The 21,886-nt window shown below is 38.6% G+C and overlaps 1 protein-coding gene across 2 annotated transcripts in view; it reads left to right on the forward strand.

Moving 5' to 3' along the window:
* The window catches only part of LOC135219520 (rab proteins geranylgeranyltransferase component A-like), a 291,707-nt gene that overhangs the window by 190,888 nt on the left and 78,933 nt on the right, over positions 1-21,886 (forward strand). For both annotated transcript variants that reach the window (XM_064256350.1, XM_064256351.1), the window contains exons 10-11: positions 6,109-6,233; positions 20,676-20,806. In XM_064256350.1, the coding sequence (XP_064112420.1) occupies positions 6,109-6,233; positions 20,676-20,806 (256 nt within the window). The remainder of the gene's footprint in view (positions 1-6,108; positions 6,234-20,675; positions 20,807-21,886) is intronic.

A 21,886-nucleotide genomic window follows, 5' to 3' on the forward strand; every position in this document is an offset into this window, starting at 1 on the left:
ACCATGGGTTGTTTTTAGTTGTATTGTGCATGAAATTGCGCACATTTCCATACGTAAAACTTTATATAACGGCTAATTTTAAAATGGTGCAAACATTACCACAATCGCATGTATGATTTTTTTCGGAAGTTACCGCGCGGACGTAAGGAAAAAGTTTTTTCATAAATTCACCATAAATCAAAATATTGTGCTAGAGACGTCTAATTAGTTGCAAAATGAAGGTAAATGATTGAATATTACTAAAATATAAGAGTTTTAGCTTACAATTGTGTTTTTCGACCATTTCGGTAGAGTCAAAGTTTGACCGAAAGGTTGAAATTTTTGGCACTTATCGTTATTTATATGAAAATATCTCAAAACTGATAAAAGCTACAATCATGAGTATTTTATTGTTGTATTCTACATAAAAATGCGCACATTTTCATATGCTATAATACTTCATGTAACGGCTAATTTACAATGGTACAAAAATTATGTCAAAGTGACGAAATAATTTCCGAGATGTGTCACAGATACTTTTTAGTGCTGGCAAGAAATAAATTCGCGACTTGCGCGCCCTGCGTAACGATTGTAAAACCCAAACAAGCACCTTGATCCATGAACCTCCCAGCATCCCCCTATGGCGCGTGATTCAAAAGTATTAGGCTGTAGGCTTATAAGTATTTTTCCGCGAATTTTAAAAATAAACTTTTGTGGAAGTCGACTTTTAAAATACGTCAGTCGGCACATGGGAGACAAAAAATGTCGACGTAAAATACGTCCATCGGGGCGTAAGAGGGTTAAGTAACCATTAAACTTAAATAAACCCCCCCCCCCAAAAATTACAAAAAAAAAGCTTCCAAACGTCTGTTTAGCATCCAGCACTTACGAGTATCGAACAACGATCGACAAGCAATCACTTTACACAGTAAGCCATAAATTTTCATATCTCTCTTCAACTACTGAAACTACCAAACAGTATAATAACCATTCATTTCTATTATTTATTCTATCTTTACCTAATGTTTTTTTTTATTAAATGTATTGCATGAATAAGTTTTTCAATTTACAGCATCCTTTTACCAATAGAATACTTAAAGCACAAGGGGTAGATGCTGACCAATAGGAGAACAGGACCTTATGGGGTGACTAGCATCAGGAACCAATGGGAGAGCGGGAGGATGGTGGCGAGTTTACTCAGTTGGCGGTGCGGGCGAATCTCGGGACTTTACAGCAACAACCTTTCGTATCTTGAAAACTTTTCGTATATAGAGCAGTAAAATTTTTCGCATTGGCTTTCGTATCTTGAGTTTTTCGTAAGTAGAGCCTTTCGTATCTCGAGGTACTACTGTATACAGTACTAGTTTTCAAATAATATTAAGTTTAATGAGATTAAACAATGACCTCTCTCTCTCTCTCTCTCTCTCTCTCTCTCTCTCTCTCTCTCTCTCTCTCTCTCTCTCTCTCTCTCTCACTTACTTACTTACGTATGTTTATTCGTTTTGTAATATAAATAAATGATTTACCTTATAACTAATTTTCAAATATTGATAAGATTAATAAAAAATAGCAATTCCCAGTCTTTTTATCCACTTGGAGGAAGGAGGGCAGGGGAGTAAATGACAGTTTGATATACGTATTGGCGGAGGGGAAGGAGTTGGAGTCTAGGAGTTATTCTCTCTCTCTCTCTCTCTCTCTCTCTCTCTCTCTCTATTATTATTATTATTCTCTCTGTCTTGGGAATAATTCATAATTTCACTCTTGATGGTTAGATACGTATATGATGTTGCCATTCAATGGTTCTCTCTCTCTCTCTCTCTCTGTGTTATTGGCTGTAGGTATATATTTTTAATGGTAAAATTTTTAAGATGACTTTGAAATAATATTAACCCTTAAACGCCGAGCCGCTATTTACCAAAGTGTGTATGTTGTATGCCGGCGGCGTTCGGGAGTTAGCGCCGAAGCGGAAAAAAAGTTTTTTTTTTATAAAAATCACAGCACGCTTAATTTTTAAGATGAAGACTTCATTTTTGGCTCCTTTTTTTGTCATTCCATTAAGTTTAGTATGCAACCATCAAAAAATGAAAAAAAAATCATTATCTTTATAAATATTGGATTCTATGACAGAGCAAAAAAAATTTCATATATAATTGTATATAAATTGCGCTGTGAGCAAAATAGTTAAAGCTAATGAGTTAATTTTTTTCGTTGTATTGTACACTAAATTGCAATGATTTTGACATATAACAAATTGTAAAACGATCAAAGTAACACAGAGAAAATATTATCACAAAATAATGCATGAATTTGTAACGAACGGACGTAAAAATAAGTTTTTTTTTTAAAAATTCACCATGAATAGAAATACTGTGCTAGAGACTTCCTGTTTATTGCAAAATAAAGGTAATTGATTGAATATTACTAGACTGTAAGTGTTTTAGCTTACAATTGCAGTTTTCGCTCATTTCGGTTGAGTTAAAGTTGACCGAAGGTCGAATTTTTTCTATCGTGATTTATGTGAAAATATTTCAAAACTGATAAAAGCTACAACCATGAGTTATTTTTTGTTGTATTCTATATAAAATTGCACACATTTTCATGTATAAAACTTTATGTAACGGTTAATATAAAACTGTGCAAACATTACAACAAATTGAAGAAAGAATTTCTGAGATTTTCGGCCGAGTTACCGATCACGGACGTAAGGAAAAAGTGTTTTTCAAAAATTCACCATAATCAAAATATTGTGCTAGAGACTTCCAGTTTGTTGCAAAATGAAGGTAAATGATTGAATATTACTAGAATGTAAGAGTTTTGTTTTAGCTTACAATTGCATTTTTCTACCATTTCAGTCGAGTCAAAGTTGACTGAAGGTTGAAATTTGGCACTTATCAAGATTTATTTGAAAAATATGAAAATAGTTCAAAACTGATAAAAGCTACAACCATGGGTTGTTTTTTGTCGTATTTAACATGAAATTGTGCACATTTTCATATATAAAACTTTATGTAACTGCTAATATAAAATGGTGCAAAAATTACAACAAAGTGACGAAAGAATTTCTCAGATTTTCGGCAGTTACCGCACGCGGACATAAGGAAAAAGTTTTTTTTCAAAAATTGACCATAAATCGAAATATTGTGCTAGAGACTTCCAATTTGTTGCAAAATGAAGGTAAACGATTGAATATTACTAGAATGTAAGGTTTTTAGCTTACAATTGCGTTTTTCGACCATTTCGGTCGAGTCAAATTTGACCGAAGGTTGAAATTTTGGCACTTATCGTTATTTATATGAAAATATTTCAAAACTGATAAAAGCTACAACCATGGATTGTATTTTGTTGTATTTTACATGAAATTGCTCACATTTTAACATATAAAACTTTATGTACCGGCTAACATAAAACGGTGCAAACATTACGACAAACTGACAAAAAGAATTTCTGAGATTTTCGGCCGAGGTACCGCGTGGACGTAAGGAAAAAGTGTTTCAAAAATTCACCTTAAATCGAAATAGTGTGCTAGAGTCTTCCAGGAATTTGCTGCAAAATGAAAGTAAATGATTGAATATTACTGGAATGTAAGAGTTTTAGCTTATAATTGCGTTTTTCTACCATTTCGGTCGAGTCAAAGTTGACCAAATGTTGAAATTTTGGCACTTATCGTGATTTTTATGAAAATATTTCAAAATGATAAAAGCTAAAACCATGAGTTATTTTTTGTTTTATTGTACATGAAATTGTGCACATTTTCATATATAAAACTTTATGTAACAGTTAATATAAAATAGTGCAATTATTACGAAAAACTGACAAAAGAATTTCTGAGATTTTCGGCCGAGTTACCGAGCGCAGGCGTAAGGAAAAAGTGTTTTCCAAAAATTCACCATAAATCAAAATATTGTGCTAGAGACTTCCAATTTGTTGCAAATTGAAGGTAAATTATTGAATATTACTAGAATGTAAGAGTTTTAGCTTACAATTGTGTTTTTCGACCATTTCGGTCGAGTCTAAGTTGACTGAAGGTTGAAATTTTGGCACTTATCGTGATTTATATGAAAATATTTCAAAACTGATAAAAGCTACAACCATGGGTTGTTTTTTATTGTATTCTACATGAAATTGTACACATTTTTATATATAAAACTATGTGACGGCTAATATAAAACGGTGCAAAAATTACGACAAGTGACGAAAGAATTTCAGAGATTTTCGGCCGAGTTACTGCGCGGACGTAAGGAAAAAGTTTTTTTCAAAAATTCACCATAAATAGAAATATTGTGCTAGAGACTTCCAATTTGTTGTAAAATGAAGATAAATGATTGAATATTACTAAAATGTAAGATTTTTAGCTTACAATTGCATTTTTCGACCAATTCAGTCGAGTCAAAGTTGACCGAAGGTTGAAATTTTGGCACATCATGATTTATATGAAAGTATTTCAAAACTGATAAAAGCTACAACCATGGGTTGTTTTTTGTTGTATTCTACATAAAATTGTGCACATTTTCATATATAAAACTCTGTAACGGCTAATATTGAGTAGTATATTATATGACCTATTTAGTCTCAGTTCCTGGCCTTTGGCCTAGACCTGGCATTTGATCAAATCCTTCGGGCCAGCCCTATGAGAGCTGAAAATCAGCTCAGTGGTCTGGTTAAACTATTCTTATAATAATAATAATATAAAACTCTGCAAAAATTACAACAAAGTGACGAAAGAATTTCTGAGATGCGTCGCTGGTGCTATTTAGTGCGAGAAGAAAGAAATTCGTGCATGCGCGCCTGGGTAACGCTTGTAAACAAAACAACAGCTTGATCCGTGAACTCCCAGCATCCCTCAAGGCGCATGATTTCAAATTTTTTGCAAACTAGGCATATACCTATTTTTCTGCGAATATTTATAAATATTTTTTGCAGTCGATGTACCGTACGTGCGATTAGCACCCGACAGACAATTTTAGTCGACATATAATAAGTCCAATAGGCATTTAAGGGTTAATAATATAACTTTAAAGATTAATACAGTAATAGGTTAGTAATTTTAGGTATATTTGAAGTAGGCTGTTATTTAAGGTATACATTTGGTATATGAGGTTTCAAGATAGGCAGTTATAAGCATTTTTTGTGGTGGTTCTAACTATTCGTGGGTTTTAACTATTCACGTTGGTGTCTGGTACACATCCCCTGCGAATACGGGGGGACACTGTATTCATGACCAAAGTACTTTATCACCAAACAAAGTGATCTATTGGAAGTGTATGTACTTTGTATGTACTAGTGCTTTGTTTATATGTAGGTAAGGTAAACAAAAAACAGTGAGAACAATCATAAGAAATTATGCAACTGCACAATAGAATGCTCTACTGCAATATTCTGGACTGCCCAGTACAGTACAGTAAAACTTTGCTAAACTTGAGTAGTTTTGTCTGGATTTTCTGGTAATCCAGACAACTATTTGATGACTGTTTCTTAAAATTACGAAACTTTTCAGTATTAAAGATTTATTTAACAAAAATTCATTTGAAAACAATTGTGGAATAAATAAATACTGTACGAAAATTATGAACACTTAAATAAAAGTTTTGAAAATTTGTGCATAATTTAGATTTTTTCCAGTTTGGATTCCATTGAAAATTTAGCAATTGGTGTATGGAAAATAATTTTTCCATTGAAAATTTAGCAATTGGTATATGGAAAATAATTATATTTATTGCCTTATGATAACTTTTTATGTTTTTGTAATAGCTGTCGTATATGAATTAATTTTGCTATCGTAGTCATGGTCATACAAAATGCATTTAGTTATAGGACAAGGTTGCACCCTATGAATCTGGATTAGTTAGCTAGCACTATGTTGCATGGTACATTTTGTAACAAACCTGTTTTCTATAGTAGCAAGACTTAAGAGGAGTGTTTTAGATACATTTACATTTTCCATATTTTTTTCCCATTTTATTCTTGTGTCTGAACCACATGTCAAGCAGATGAGTGATGGTATTCAAGTCTTATGCTGTAGCAAGAGCAGAAGTACATAGATATTTATTAATTGTCTCTGCACATATATAGTGTGTAATTTTCTTGTTTATATATAGATACAGTATACAGTATGCAACTTTTAACTTTCAGGTCTATACTATCCAATGAAAAGGAGCAGCTCACCCTATTGCGTTTTCCAGCCAAAGAAAACAATGGAAAACCTGTAACAGTAATTGAAGTGGGATTTGGAGCTGGTGTTTGCCCAAAAGATTTATGTGAGTCATTTTATATTTTTTAATGAAACAGTTATTACTTTCACATATGTTGTGGTGTTCAAATAGATGTATATTTTCTGTAGCAATTTGTTGTCATAAATTTTAATTATCACTTGCTTGTGATATGCTCCCAGTTTGAACAGACTACTGAGTTAAGATTCTTTAATTTATAGGGCTGGCCAAGAGAGCTTATGTAATTTTTTTTTCTCACTTAGTGACTAAGATTTCAGATGTAACTTTTGTTAAGAAATTGATTTTTAAGAAGCACATATGTAATATTGCATCCTCTGTTTCATAAAAAGCTGGTAGCTTACGGAAATGATTGTTAATGCTTCGGATGAAGCTATTATATCAAGGTGTAACTTTTGTTCCTTATTTGGAGTGCTGTTCTCAAGCATGGTCTCCAGGTGCTGACTCATCTCAAACCCTTGGATAGAGCTACCAACTCTTAATGTTGATTTGTGGCATTGACTTAAAATGAGTTCATTGTGTTTGCATAAAATGTACTGCAACAACAAACATCGTCTGCATTCCTCTTACCTAACCTAGCTGTTTTAGCTCTCAACACTAGGCAGGCTGCTGCTGCAGTTTGTAGTTTTCTAGCATTGTTTAAAACTACTCAGTTTGCTGAGCATTTTTATCATAGCTACAACTGAAATGCAGAATAGTTTGCCTAGTGCAGTTGCAGAATCTTCTGATCTCCAAATATTTAAGGGAAGAGCATATTCATTCCTGCTCTCTGGTTATGTCCCATGAGTTTCAGGTTTAATGGTTTTATTTTCTATTCCCTCATGTTAATTTATTTATCACTTTTAACTATAACTTGTGTCTCTCAGCAGGCTGATTTCTCTGTGGAGCCCTCTTACACTCTGTGGCTTTGTCCATAAGGTTTTTCAGCTGAATTAATACTCATGAATATGAAAGATAATTCTTTAGTTTATAAGCCTTTCACAGTAAGCGATTTCCTAAGATATTGAAGAGGCAAAATTGTTGACTACAAGTTTAAACAAACCTTTTGCTTAATTTCCCCAATAATTAATTTTCTAGTGTTATAATCAAGTTCTTAGTTAACAAAATTTAAAAGTGTAGAATGACATTGTGAAGTATGTGTGTTTAGAATAGCAGCAATGTTAGTGTTCCTATTGAAAGCCAAGAAAGTAGAGAGGGTTCAGGTATGAGTAATCACCTTACATGAGGATCCTCCTCCTCTGATAGGCCTGCATAAGCATAAAAGGTAACTTAACAAAAAGAATACATTGTTCTTGGAAACCTCCCTCTCTTTACAGGCCTGTGTAACTGTCATGACCAAAACTGTGATTATATATTAATGTTTATATGTACACCCACTGCATGTTATATACATACAGAATATTTATTTATTAATGTAAAGTTATTGTTGCATGTGTGTTTAGTAATTACATTTAATGATGGTATGACAATTATATTTAATACACACATAAATAAATATGATTATGTACGTACATACACTGCTCAAATATCTTCAATTATGCTGGTCAATATAGTGTTGTGGTAGCTAAGAACAGAGCTGTCAGTTAGCAAAAGAAGCCTTGAGTTTTTCTCTTGGGATATTTCCTTTGTTACTAGAAGTTTATACTGTATTCATTTCAGTACTGATTCCATCACAGCAGCTACTGCTTTATTATGTTGAAATATTGGTGGAAGCCACAGTCTTCAATTTCACATGTCAGAACTGAGTTAGTGAGTTTGTATTTTAAAATCAGTTTCATTACTAGGCAATGAGTTTTAATTGTTCTGCCTTATCTCTATCTTTAGCAGTTACTCAGCTTCAATTGCAATGTGCAAGCTTTTTTCTGAGTCATTAATGCAAGTTGTTAGTTTGAGGGTTGCATTTTTTTATGTACTCTTTAGTGTCTTTCTGAGAGAAGTTATAAAACACACATTCTAAGGAATCATTTAGGAAGGGAATGCCAGGCTGTGTAATGGAAAACTACCACTCAAAAGAAAGTTCTAGTCAAATACTAAATGTAAATTCAGAGAAAATAATTGTAAAAATCCAGCATTTAAAATATGTCTTCAAAAATTATTCTGTCTTATGAGAGATAAAAAGGTACACTAGAAAATGTACAGAGTACCAATCATGATAAATCTGTAAATCAGTTTGACAGACTTGTATGTTTCAGTCACTTCAGAGCAACTTAAATTTTGAACCTTCAAATTCAATGGCTATTACTTCCTACGAGAGTTCAGAGGCATCATGAGAAATCTGTGGGACCAATAAAAACAGACCAAATCAGTAAAGTATTGTATAGCCTCCCAGGTATGGAAGTTGTAGCTTTAGTGGAACTTAGGAAGTTGATCAAACAGGTTAAGAATGGGAATTTTGTAGTCACCTTACATGCACCTCATCTGGGCTGTTCCTTATTAGATTTCATGCTAAAAATGTTATTTCTTTGAAAATTTTGTCTGCATGACAGCAAGTATTATGTATACTTTTGGCAAAGGTTACACAATTAAGAGGATGGTCATCAGTAGTTTTGCTATGCTCTATTTTGTTGTGAAGATTCAGTTGTGTCCTTGGTTACAATTAATGGAGATAACCTACCACTTTGTCCGGTGAGACCCATCTGACTACCTTTTAAGAATCAAGGACCTTAGAAACAACAATTCCTGGCTTTTCATAGCTTCAGATTAACCCTCTTACGCCGGAGCGGTAAAAAAAAATTTGTCTCCCGTGTGCCGGAGGGGTTTCGGAGTGGTTCCTTTTTTTGTCATTGACTGAAGTTTAGTATGCAACCATCAGAAATGAAAAAAATTATCATTATCATATATAAATAATGTGATATATGATAGTGCAAAAACGAAATTTCATATATAATTGTATTCAAATCGCACTGTGCGCAGAACGGTTAAAGGTAACAAGTTACTTTTTTTTCGTTGTAATGTACACTAAATTGCAATCATTTTGGTGTATAACACATTGTAAAACGATCAAAGCAACACAGAGAAAATATTATCACAAAATAATGCATGAATTCGTAACATGCGGACGTAAACAAATATTTTTTTCAAAAATTCACCATAATTCTAAATATTGTCCTAGAGACTTCCAATTACTTTCAAAATGAAGACAAATGATTGAATATTACTATACTGTAAGAGTATTAGCTTACAATTGCAGTTTTCGACCATATCTGACGAGTTAAAGTTGACCGAATGTTGAATTTTTTTATATATATATTTTTTATATGCAATTATTTCGGAAATAAGAAAAGCTACAACCTTCAAATATTTTTAGTTTTATTTTACATGAAATTGCGCACATTTTCATATATAAAACTCTATGAAATGCCTAATAAGAAACGGAGCAAATATTCCGAGAATGGTACGTACGTATTTCGGAGATTTGTGGCGGAGAATCCGCACGCGGAGGGAAGGAAAGATTTTTTTTTAAATTCACCATAAATCTAAATATTTGCTAGAGACTTCGAATTTGTTTCAAAGATGAGATAAATGACTGAATATTACTAGACTGTAAGAGTTTTAGCTTACAATTGCATTTTTCGACCATTTCGGTAGAGTCAAATTTGACCGAATGTGGTTTTTTTTCTATTTATCGTGATTTATATGCAAATATTTCAAAAATGAGAAAAGCTACAACCTTCAATTATTTTTTGTTGTATTCTACATGGAATTGCGCACATTTTCATATATAAAACTTTATGTAACAGCTAATTTAAAATGGTGCAAACATTACCACAATCGCACGTATGATTTTTTTGGAATAGTTACCGTGCGGACGTAAAGAAAATGTTATTTTTTTCATAAATTCACCATAAATCGAAATATTGTGCTAGAGACTTCCAATTTGTTGCAAAATGAAGGTAAATGCTTAAATATTACTAGAATATAAGCGTTTTAGCTTACAATTGCGTTTTTTGACCATTTCGGTAGAGTCAAAGTTGACCGAAGGTTGAAATTTTGGCAATTATCGTTATTTATATGAAAATATCTCAAAACTGATAAAAGCTACAACCACGGGTTGTTTTTAGTTTTATTGTGCATGAAATTGCGCACATTTCCATATATAAAACTTTATATAACGGCTAATTTTAAAATGGTGCAAACATTACCACAATCGCATGTATGATTTTTTTCGGAAGAGTTACCGTGCGGACGTATGGAAAAAGTTTTTTCAAAAATTCACCATAAATCGAAATATTGTGCTAGAGACTTCCAATTAGTTGCAAAATGAAGGTAAATGATTGAATATTACTAGAATATAAGCGTTTTAGTTTACAATTGCGTTTTTTCGACCATTTCGGTAGAGTCAAAGTTGACCGAAGGTTGAAATTTGGCGATTATCGTTATTTATATGAAAATATCTCAAAACTGATAAAAGCTACAATTATGAGTATTTTATTGTTGTATTCTACATAAAAATGCGCACATTTTCATATACTATAATACTTCATGTAACGGCTAATTTACAATGGTACAAAAATTATGTCAAAGTGACGAAATAATTTCCGAGATGTGTCACAGATACTTTTTAGTGCGGCAAGAAAGAAATTCGCGCTTGCGCGCCTGTGTAACGATTGTAAACAAAACAACACCTTGATCCGTGAACTCCCAGCATCCCCCAAGGCGCGTGATTCAAGAGTTTTCGGCTGGTAGGCCTAAAAGTATTTTTCCGCGAATTTTTAAAAAAAAACTTTTCCATATCGACGTAAAATACGTCCAGTCGGCACCCGAGAGACAAAATATGTTGACGTAAAATACGTCCAGTCGGCGTTTAAGGGTCAATGGAACAGACGGGTATTTAAGAATTCACATTGATTTAAATGAATTATGTATCATTCAAACAAAGATGTGCCATAGGATAAGATGAGACATTTTATGAGATTATGCCCTCCTCTACACAAGCCTTTAAACATAATATGGATTTACCTTGAGTTCTAATAGCATTTACTTTGCAGTGTCAGACTGCTTGTTAAATTTTAATTGGAAAGGATGTTACACATGAATGGTTGGACTTATTCTTGTTGGGACTGGTAGTTGTGACAGGCTAAGTGGCCAAGTTTTATCCTTGGGAAAAGATCTGGGGAGTTTTCATCCTCTGCTTCAGTTAATCCGTCCACATCCAATCATTCATAACTTCAAGAGACTTAGTCTTACAGGGTTATTAGCCTCTACATTTGACTTGAAATGGAAACGTGGTTGTTGATACTACTATATCTTACTAGAAAAAGTGCTGTGCTTTACCCTTTATGGGTTTTCAGCTAGTCTTAAGTAAACCCTAGAGTTACTTGAGCCTTGGGTGGACACCTAGTGATCTATAAATCCTTTATATACTCTCAAGCAACCATGATCTCTTGAATCCTTTATATACTCTACAGCAACCATGATCTCTTGAATCCTTCAGTTACTCTCAAACAACCATGAGCCCTCAATTTCATTCCTAAGTTGCATTTCTTGTTAATGTAGGTTGGAAAGGGTTGTGATGAAACAAATGAGTTGTATATCACAACAGAAGGTTTTTCGTACACATATCGTTTAGTATATGTAAGTTACGGTCCTTCCAACCCCTCAAATCCCACTGCTTTACATGCAGAGTACAGAAAGAGTAGGTAGGTAGCCATGTGTGACCTCCCATTCTTAGATGTTGATAGAAGACTGTTAATCTGGGTACATTCAAGGTTTCTTATAGAACATGGGTTCCCAACCTTGGCAAGAATTTAGGGTGCCATCGTAGACTGACCTAGTAGAATTTTTCTTTTTTTTTAATTATATGAACGGATGCGTCTTAGGACAAATCTCTGATTGTATTTTGGTGTTCACTGCATCAGTCATATCCAAGAGTTTGTGAAATTGGGTTTCAACTACTCTTGCCTTTTTTAACTACCTATTTATGTGAGTTATTTCTCCACCCTTCTACAAATTAAGAATAAGAACCGGAACCGACTGGATGTGGACCCTGACGTGCGATGTGCATTGTCAGTGACAACACAGATTCATCAACTGATTGAAAATAAACAACCTCAGCCCTCCCACTGATGTGTTATAATATATATACAGGGGGTGTGGGAGGGGGGGGGGGGCAAAAAGCCTAAACCACACCTTAACAAGTGAACCCAGCCAAACCTGAGCCAAAAATATGCAAAGGTTGATTTAACTTTTTTTTGTAAGTAAATTCAAATTTCCTGTGAGGATAGAGTTGCTGGGGCGGCTTTTCTTTAGTAGTGTAGTGATTTAAGCAGAAATCCATCAACTAATAATATATATACAAGTAACTAAGATAATTATAATTGTCAAGTTTGTAATAACTTTAGTTTTTATAAATAAAGCAAGATATTTTTTTCATCAGCATTTTATTTGTTTATTTATTTTACCTTTTTTTTATTGGGGGTGTAATTTTGGAGAAGGTTGAGAATTCATGAAGGGAAGAATGAAGTGAAAAAGGTTTGGAACCAGTGTTATAGAAGGATGCTACAGGTATTCCTCCTACTAACAATGAGGTTAGGTTCCAAAAAAAGGATTTAGACGAAGGAAAAATCTATTTCTGGGCAAGGACCTGTGTCGCCCAGTGAAATGGATCTTTTAGCACTCATTTCTAGGTATAAATATTGCTATGAATACCAGAGAAAAAAGCTAATATGGAAATGCCAGAGTATTCTGGCTCGCTCACCTTTATTTAAGGTGTCGGTATGGTTTCTGGGGCAAGTGAAACCACTACCAGAGGTCCTTTGCCATTTAGACTCATCCTTCTTCAATATCCCTCATTTACAGAGGAGCTGATCTAAGGCCCGCTACCGTTACGGCTAGCGCCTCTGACGTCATTCCTGCAGATAGCACCCAAGCTTGGGCCAAGAAAGGGGGGGGGGGGGTGGGTAAAAAAAGGAAAGGGTGGGATTTCACTGGGCGACACAGGTCTTGCCCAGAAATAGATTTTTCCTTCGTCAAAATCCCTTTTCTGGGCTCAGCCTGTGTCGCTCCGTGAAATAGTAACAGAGAAATGGCCCCACAAGCTTGGAAAGAGGAAGCACACAACTAAATAAGATGGGATAATCAAAATTAATTAAGGTTAATTGCTATAATCTAGATAAAAGGTTACAGAACAAGTAACAACAGAACAAATTGAACCTTAATACTAATCACATATATACAAGGGTAACAGTTATACATAACTATACAGGAAGACTAAATGCAAACAGGGACTAGTCCCAGATTCAAAACATATGGAAAGTATCACAAGTATATACAATATGCGGCATCCAAGGTACAGTACGAGGCAGGTAGGAAAGAGAGATGTAAGGAGAGACATAGGATAAACTACTTACTACCAAGTTAAGCAGTGTCAGGGGAAACTGTGTTTCCGGCTGCCACTGCTGGAAATTTAAGGGCTTCTAAGGACTTAAGATAATGGCGTTTGAATACTGTCGGAGATTTCCAGCTTGTGTACTTCTTCAGATCTTCAAAATTTGTGTGTTGAAAATAATTAATAGAGGTAGCTACTGCCCTAACATCATGTACCCGTGGGAAGGACTGCAGGTTGGCCTGTTTTATAATGTATAAAATCTGTTGCCTAATTCCTTTAAAGGAAATGGTGCCTCCTTTTTCTCTAATGAACAGAGGGCCTGAAGATATCAGGGCAGTTCTACTTAGATATGCTCTTAGTGAAGTAACTGGACATAAGGACGGGTCCTGTGGAAGTGGGAAAATTTTCCATGGGGCCCATCTATCCAGTGGGTCCTCATTCTTAGCTAGAAATTGGCGATCTGGAGAAAGTAACACTTCTCCTGAAGGGAGAAACTCTATATGATCTGATTCTCTAGATAGAGCCGACAGTTCAGATATTCTGGCTTCTGAGGCCAAACTTATTAGGAATAATGTTTTCATTAAGAGAGCTATATAGTCACATGAGTCATTATTAGTGTCCAAGGCCGATTTAAGGACATCATTTAAGAACCATGATACAGACTTGGGCCTCTCGGATGGTCTGAGTCTAGCGCAAGCCTTGGGGATAGATGAAAAATATGAATCTGTTAGATCTATTTTGAATCCAAATTGGAAGATCTTCTTAAGAGCAGACTTAGTAATAGTAATAGTACTAGCTGCTAAACCTTTCTCAAATAGTGTTCTGTTTTTTAACTGCTGAATCGTATTGATGCAAGGTCGATTCTCGTTTATCAGATTCTAAGAACAAGATGTTCTGAGGATCGATATTAGCATTCCTCTGTGCTGCGAACCTCATGAAGTCCATAAAGTTAGGGCTTTCTGAATTCCTGAGGAAGCGAACACAGTCCGCGTTTGTACTAGTTGTGATAGTTTGGGATTGGGAATCCATTGAGGTCGGAGTCCCAATTCCAGTAGAAGCGGGAACCAATTGCTCTTGGGCCAATTGGGGGCTATTAGAGCAATGTGACCTTTGAACGTCCTGAATTTGTTCAGGACTTTCAAGAGAAGATTCACTGGAGGAAAGAGGTAAATCTTCTTCCACACATTCCAATCTATAGCCATAGTGTCCGTGGCATAAGCCAGAGGGTCCAGGTTGGGGGCCACATAACAAGGGAGTTTGTGGTTCGACTCAGTGGCGAAGAGATCTACCTGAAGCCCCGGTACTAGTTGACAGACCCAACTGAATGACTCCCTGTCCAGGGACCACTCTGACTCCAGCGGAACTGAACGTGATAGCGCATCCGCTACCACGTTTCTGACTCCCGCTAGGTGAGTGGCTGACAGGTGCCATTTGTTCCTGTCTGCTAGTGAAAATATGGCTATCATGACATGGTTCACGTGGCTCGACTTGGAGCCGCCCCTGTTGATGCAGTGTACTACCACTGCACTGTCCAGCACCAACTTGATATGAGATTTCTTGGCTGGATGAAGCTTTTTCAGGGTGAGGAACACTGCCATAGCTTCCAGTACATTGATATGAAGCTGGCAGAATGGTAGGGACCAGGTTCCCTGTACCTTTTTGTACTGTGAATAACCGCGCCCCACCCACTTAGTGATGCATCTGTGTGGATCACTAAGGCTGGCGGAGGGAATTGCAGCGGAATTGTCTTTGACAAATTCTTGATCTCCGTCCACGGGCGGAGTCTCTTCCGTAAGATCGCCGGGATAGGAGCCAGTTTGTCCCGGGATCTCTTGTTTGCTCTTGATCGCCAAACCCAGTTTATCTCCTTTAGTCTGACTTTCAGTAGAACGTCCATTACTGAAGCAAATTGGAGAGAACCCAAGATTCTTTCTTGGTTCCTCCGGAACGTCTGTTTGCACTTGAGAAATTGTCTGGTTGCCTTGGTTATTTCTCTCCTTTTCAACGGCGGGATTGATAGAGTGTGGGAGTTCAAGTCCCATTGAATTCCTAGCCACTGGAAGCGGGACTCCGGTGTTAGCCGGGACTTGGTTCTGTTTATCTGGAAGCCTAGATGTTCCAGAAACCGGATTACTTTGACTATTGCTTTGCGACATGCTTCGATGCTTGTGGCCCACATGAGCCAATCGTCTAGATAGGCTACTAGCATTATTCCTTAGTTCTTGAGCAACTGTCTCCGCCAATTTTGTAAATACCCTGGGGGCTATGTTGAGCCCGAATGGCATTACTTTGAAGGAGTAGGCCTGTTTTCCTAGCCTGAAGCCTAGGAACTGGCGGAAGTGCCTTGCTACTGGAACATGATAGTAGGCATCTGTAAGATCTATAGAGGTGGTGACGGCCCCACGGGGAAGTAAGGTCCGCACCTGCGAAACGGTCAGCATCCGGAACCTGTCGTAGTGAATGAATAAGTTCAGACGGGACAAGTCTAAAATTATTCTTCGCTTGTTTGAGTCTTTCTTCGGCACGCTGAACAAGCGACCTTGAAATTTTAAATGCTTGACTCTCGACACTACTCCTTTTTGAAGGAGTTCTTGGGAATACTTTACCAATTCCGCTGTTGGTTCCTGATAAAAGGTGTTGGATGTAGGGGGACCTTTGAGCCAACTCCACCCTAGACCTTTGGACACAATGCTTTGGGCCCAATTGCTGAACCTCCAACGGTGACGAAAGAGGTACAGTCTCCCTCCTACCTGGGGATTCTCACTGGTTTGAGGAAGGGCGTGCACCACGTCCTCCTCGGGAACCCTTGCCTCGGTTGGTGGCTCTTCCGCCGCCTCGTTGACGGAAGGCGCCTCTAGCTCTGCTACCCCTGCCAAACCTGTTGAAGGCTTGAAACGACTGGTTTTCAAACACCGGGTTGTAAGCAGGGGAGACAGTATAGGAGGCTGAAGCTTGTGCCTGTTGTGGTGACTGTGTCAGCAGCACAAACTGCTGTTGTGGCTGCGCCTTAAAGGTTGAAGGTTGCGGTACCTGAGATACCGGAACCGCTTGTACCAGAGTCTGTTGTTGAGGGGCCTGGAAGGACTGGAACTTCCCAGGCTTCTTCTTTGACTTGAGATTCGATCCGGCGGACTCCGGTTTTCGTTTGGAGACGAGTCCCCAGCGAACCCTTAGGGTCTGGTTGAACCTGACCGCCTCGCAGTGCACTTCGTTCACTACCGAGGCCGGGAAGAGGTCAGAGCCCCATACAGATGAGGCTAATAGCTTGTTGGGCTCGTGGCGGATCGTGGCCTCCGCCAGCACATGCTTCCTACAATTCCATCTAGCTATGACAAAATCATACAAGTCACATTGCATTGAATACAATAGTGACTTGGTGATGATCTTAAATAACGGTTCTTCTCTGTAGATTAGAGCCGATACTTCCGTCATAACTAGAGAATTGAGGGACCAGCAAAGTCTCATCCTGGCGTCATATTCAGTTTGAATGAGGCCTTCAGATACCCTGGGTAACCTCTCGCTGAACAGCGTGGTGGCGCAGTCCGGCTTCAGTTTACATACGGAAAAGGTGCCTGGAAGGTCTACCCAGTGATCATCAGTTCCGGGGAGCAGGAGGGAAGTCGGTTCTGTCTCCCGGAGCTGGGGCATAGGCTCGTCTTTCATTGCTGCCTGCAATGTCAACTCTGCCACCTTAGACATGAACGGGATCGGCGTTTCCTCGTCTACAGTGAAGATTGTAAATGGGCTCTTGAATGCCGTAACCCTGGTGTTAGTGCATTGCCACTCCTCAAGGTTACGTAACCATGCCTGCTGGGCCTGGTCCCGGGAAAGGATTACTGTTTCCTTCGGGACCTTGTCTTCCCTCCTCATAGCTGCTTCCGTCAGGCAGACATAGCCTATGAAAGGGGGCTGTAATCCTTCCGGATAGAACTTGAAGCCCTCAAACCTTCGAGTTCCACAGCCCTCAATCGTAAGCATGCCATCCATGAAAGCATATGAAGCAACCCTCCATGGGTTGTTCGGCGTAAAGGGAGGAAGGGTAGACGAGTCCGGCATTAGCAAGCTCTGAGCTGCCAGGCCGGACTGTGGAAGTCATGTCAATGCGTTCTCATGGAGACCCGCAATAAGGTTCCCCTGGGTAACTAGTCTATCCGAGATGGCTTGGATAGACTGCCCTGACGCCTCTAAGGAGGAGGATAATTGGACGAACATTTCTTGGAACTTGGATTGCACCAAGTTCCCGACCATGCTGCCCATCTGCTGCATAATATTTGCTGAAATATTAGCAAAGAAAATGTCAGGGTCAAAGGAGGAAGGTTCTACCTTCTCCTTAGGGACCTTGGATCTGGCCCCTTTTGAGGTGGACGCCTCAGGGTCGGAGGAGGAGGGCTGAGCCCTCTCCTTAGAAGTCTTAGTCCTCGACCCTTTAGAATGGGAAGCCAGTTTAGCCTTGTCAGCCCCGGGATGGTGAGTCAGAAGCTTATGGACATGGCTGGTACCTGACTTCTTAGACAGGGACTTCTGAAGCGATTTAAAGTCTCGCTTGCCTTCGACTTTAGGGATCGCCAAGGTGGACTTCGGCCTGACCAACTGAAGTCCCCCAGTGAATCCCTGGAAAGAGGTTGAAGTCGAAGGGGAAGAAGCTCTAGATGGGCTCAAGGAAAGCCCTTGAGCCCCTACAGTACCTGCCTCACAAACACTCTTACCGTTACCCATGCCTTCAATAGCCATGGGCTCGAGGTCCAAGTCCAGAGCAGCTACTTCCTGCATGACTTCTTGCGTGGACGCCTCCTCCGGGGGCTGAGCGGCCACCTCTTGAATGGAAGCGACGAGGGGAGCTGCCACTTCGGGGTCCATGGATGACGTGCTCTTCCCGCCGGGGAAGATGAGAGTGGCCATCTCCTTAGATAAAATATAAGGTTGGCCCTTGGCAACGTTACGGCTAAACCCACCAACCTAGGCCTTCAGGGTGGCTAAAGCAGTCTCCCGGACCGCTTGGACGCCCTGAAAAAGAGGGTTAACGTTAATACTTAAGACTAACCTAGGTTAAACCGTAACTTATTCTAAAGGTCATATGAAATTGATATAAATTTCATTGGTCCTTATTGCATTACTGTGTGAACTCCGGAACGCCACCTACCTCAGGGGAGACTTGGTCTATGAGCTCATAGCAAATGAGGCAATTCTCGTGGTGCCATACCACGGACTCGTTAAGGCGGATCGCGCAGGTGGAGTGGGTCCGGCAGACCTCGTGCCCACAGGGGTCTTGGAGGACAGCATTGCAGCCAGCCTCCATACAATGGGTGACCTGTAAGTGAAATGATACATGAGTATCACCACTAACCTTCCGGACTAGGTCCGTGGTTGTGATATGCCATGACGCCGGAGTACTCCGGTGTTGATAAGTAACATGATCCAGTCTCGACCTGCTCTTTAGCCGTGTACTGTGGTGAGGCATCCGGTACGATCGGTAGGACAGAGCTTGAAACAGTGTGTTTCCGGCGATGCCAGAGATCAATTTAATCACTGAATCAGGATAACCACCTATTCCATACGCCGGAGCAAGGAGTAGTCTGAACAAGCACCGGGTGTGGAGCAGGGGGAGACCAGGTAAGGAAGTTACATGGCGGAGTTTGACAACTCCGCCGTAGGGTAACTTAAAACTAGAACAAGGTGGGAGATGATCCCTGGCGGGGTTGGAGGACTGGAAGGGTCGGAAGTGAGGTGGCTCGTACGCGGTCGCCTGGAACTCTCTCGGCTGGGTGAACATATACGCGGTGAAAAAGGCAAGGCAATCGAAGGAGGCCTTTAGGCCAACTGAAGCCATCTCCATGAATATGTAACATATAAAATAAACATCCTATCCTAACACGGGGGGAAAGGAAGAAAAGTAAGATGAGAGAGAAAGAGCAATGTCCTGGAGAAGCTGGGCAGAGCCAACCGAGAAGGATGGGCAAGCCTGGCAACTCTGAGCAGCTAGCCTATATGCCATGACGAAAAAACACGGGGTAGGCGGCCAGGGTGGCTCGAGGACAAAAGGGAGAAGGACCAGGGTCCTTCGTACAAGGGCGCCTAACGAAGAAGTAACCTAGCAACTAAAAGATACATGCATGCATGAACATCTGAGCTGAAAGGTAACAACGTAGGCTACGTACCGAGAGCGTGTGCTCGGACAATATCCCCCGTGTGGATTAAAATAACAAAAATGTCAATAAATTGCATCACTGATAATCATAGGAAGGTACTGCTAAACAAAGAATCGAGCCCATAAGGTATGGGGGACCGATTGGGACACGAAACAAGGTAACACGGGGGAGCGAGCTGAGTATGGCGGCACGGAGACGGCGCCGCATGGGACGCCGTCTTATAAAAACCTAAATAATTTGGTTAAACGTGCCAAGGGAAGCTCCTAAATAGTGTCAACCATTAATAGCAGTACTTAACTTGGATGCAGCAATAGCTTGACGTTCCATGATGATGGTAAGATAAATTCCAGGGAAAAACACAACACAGCAAAGAAAAATGCGTGCAGCGTGGGTCGTGCTATCAAAAGAATGACGTCAGAGGCGCTAGCCGTAACGGTAGCGGCTAGTGGGCCTTAGATCGGCTCCTCTGTAGATGAGGGATATTGAAGAAGGATGAGTCTAAATGGCAAAGGACCTCTGGTAGTGGTTTCACTCGCCCCAGAAACCATACCGACACCTTAAATAAAGGTGAGCGAGCCAGAATACTCTGGCATTTCCATATTAGCTTTTTTCTCTGGTATTCATAGCAATATTTATACCTTAGAAATGAGTGCTAAATGAACCATTTCACGAAGTGACACAGGCTGAGCCCAGAAAACCCATTGTATGTTGGAAAAATCGTATCTCAAATATAGCCTAGCCTACACTAGGGTACATAATCAGTAACATCTATACAAATATGATAGCCTAGCCTACTCTACACAGTACTATATTTCTTTAGATGATGTTAACTGAATACTACATTCAATACAGTGACTTGACATTTCATGAAATTCAAATAATAATCATACCCCAGAAACATTTCTCTTGAAAAAATTATGAATTATATTCCCATATACTGTATGCATTCATATTGTTTTTGTGACAGCAGGTAGTAATTTTCATATTTTATTATTTCAGTCTGTGTACATATGACTTGTGAGGGATGTGATGCTGAAGATGATCTGAAAGTTGTAGCACAAAGTCTTTTTGCCAAAGATGAGGAAAGTTCAAGCAAACCAAAGCTGCTTTGGTCTTTATATTTTAACCAGGTTGGTATCTGATGTTATGTATTCTTCAATATTATGAGCTTTTGTATTTTCTGTGTGGATCTCCAGACCAGTGTGCATTATAAACTATTGCCTTCACTTTAATTATTTACCCTTCTTAAGCTGCCTCATAAAAGTTGACTGCCACACTATACAAACTTTTACAAGTACTATAACATAAGTTTACACAAATACTTTAAACTAAAGCTTCAACATAGCATTATCCTATGTAACATACCGTATATACTAGCATATCATGCGACTTTTGAAACCTAATTTTGAAGCTAATTTTAAGGGGTTGCATCTTACATGCGGTATAAAATTAGCGTACCGTCTATGCTTTCCAAAATCGGCCGATTGCAATAGTTACTACTGGAGGAAAACAGTAGATCTTTTAAAAAGTTATGCTTTACTTGTACTTCACTATATCCAATAATATTATATGTATTCTCGTATTACTATTGTATTTTAAAATACAAAAGATCGATCTTGCGCCATTTGCATTATTTTGGTTTATACAACATGTTTAACTGTTCTAGACTAACCATCTTTGAATGTCCTGGAGACAAACCCCGAGGCTATAATCATAAGATTACAACTACTATCCGACTTACAACCTGCTCGACATACGACCACTCGTACTTGCAACCTTACTTCAGACAGTTGACCATTGAGTTACTTGGCACTGCGCCATCTCATGAGAACTCTCATCACTCAGGCAGCATCAGTTTGAGTTACCCTGCCCTATCTGCAGCATCATTTGGTATTAACTGTACTGTAGACTGAATTGCAAACCAATTTACGTAAGAATCGACTTCTGACATGCATGCAAGAACCTAACCCCATTGTAATTCAATGCCTGATTGAACGTAATATATACTATTACATAAATGATTAAAATGTATTAGTAGAAGTACATTATGGTAAAAAGATTGAAATAATGATTGTACATTACATTACAGTACTAAGTAGGCACTTTTATATAGCAAAGGTTTGATAGTATACCCTACCCAGTATGTTGGCTACTTTCTAAGGTTCGACTTACATCCATTTTGACTTACAAACGGTGGGTCGGAACCAAAC

The sequence above is a fragment of the Macrobrachium nipponense genome, chromosome 1, assembly GCF_015104395.2.
Source record: "Macrobrachium nipponense isolate FS-2020 chromosome 1, ASM1510439v2, whole genome shotgun sequence".
In the NCBI taxonomy this organism is placed as follows: domain Eukaryota; kingdom Metazoa; phylum Arthropoda; class Malacostraca; order Decapoda; family Palaemonidae; genus Macrobrachium; species Macrobrachium nipponense.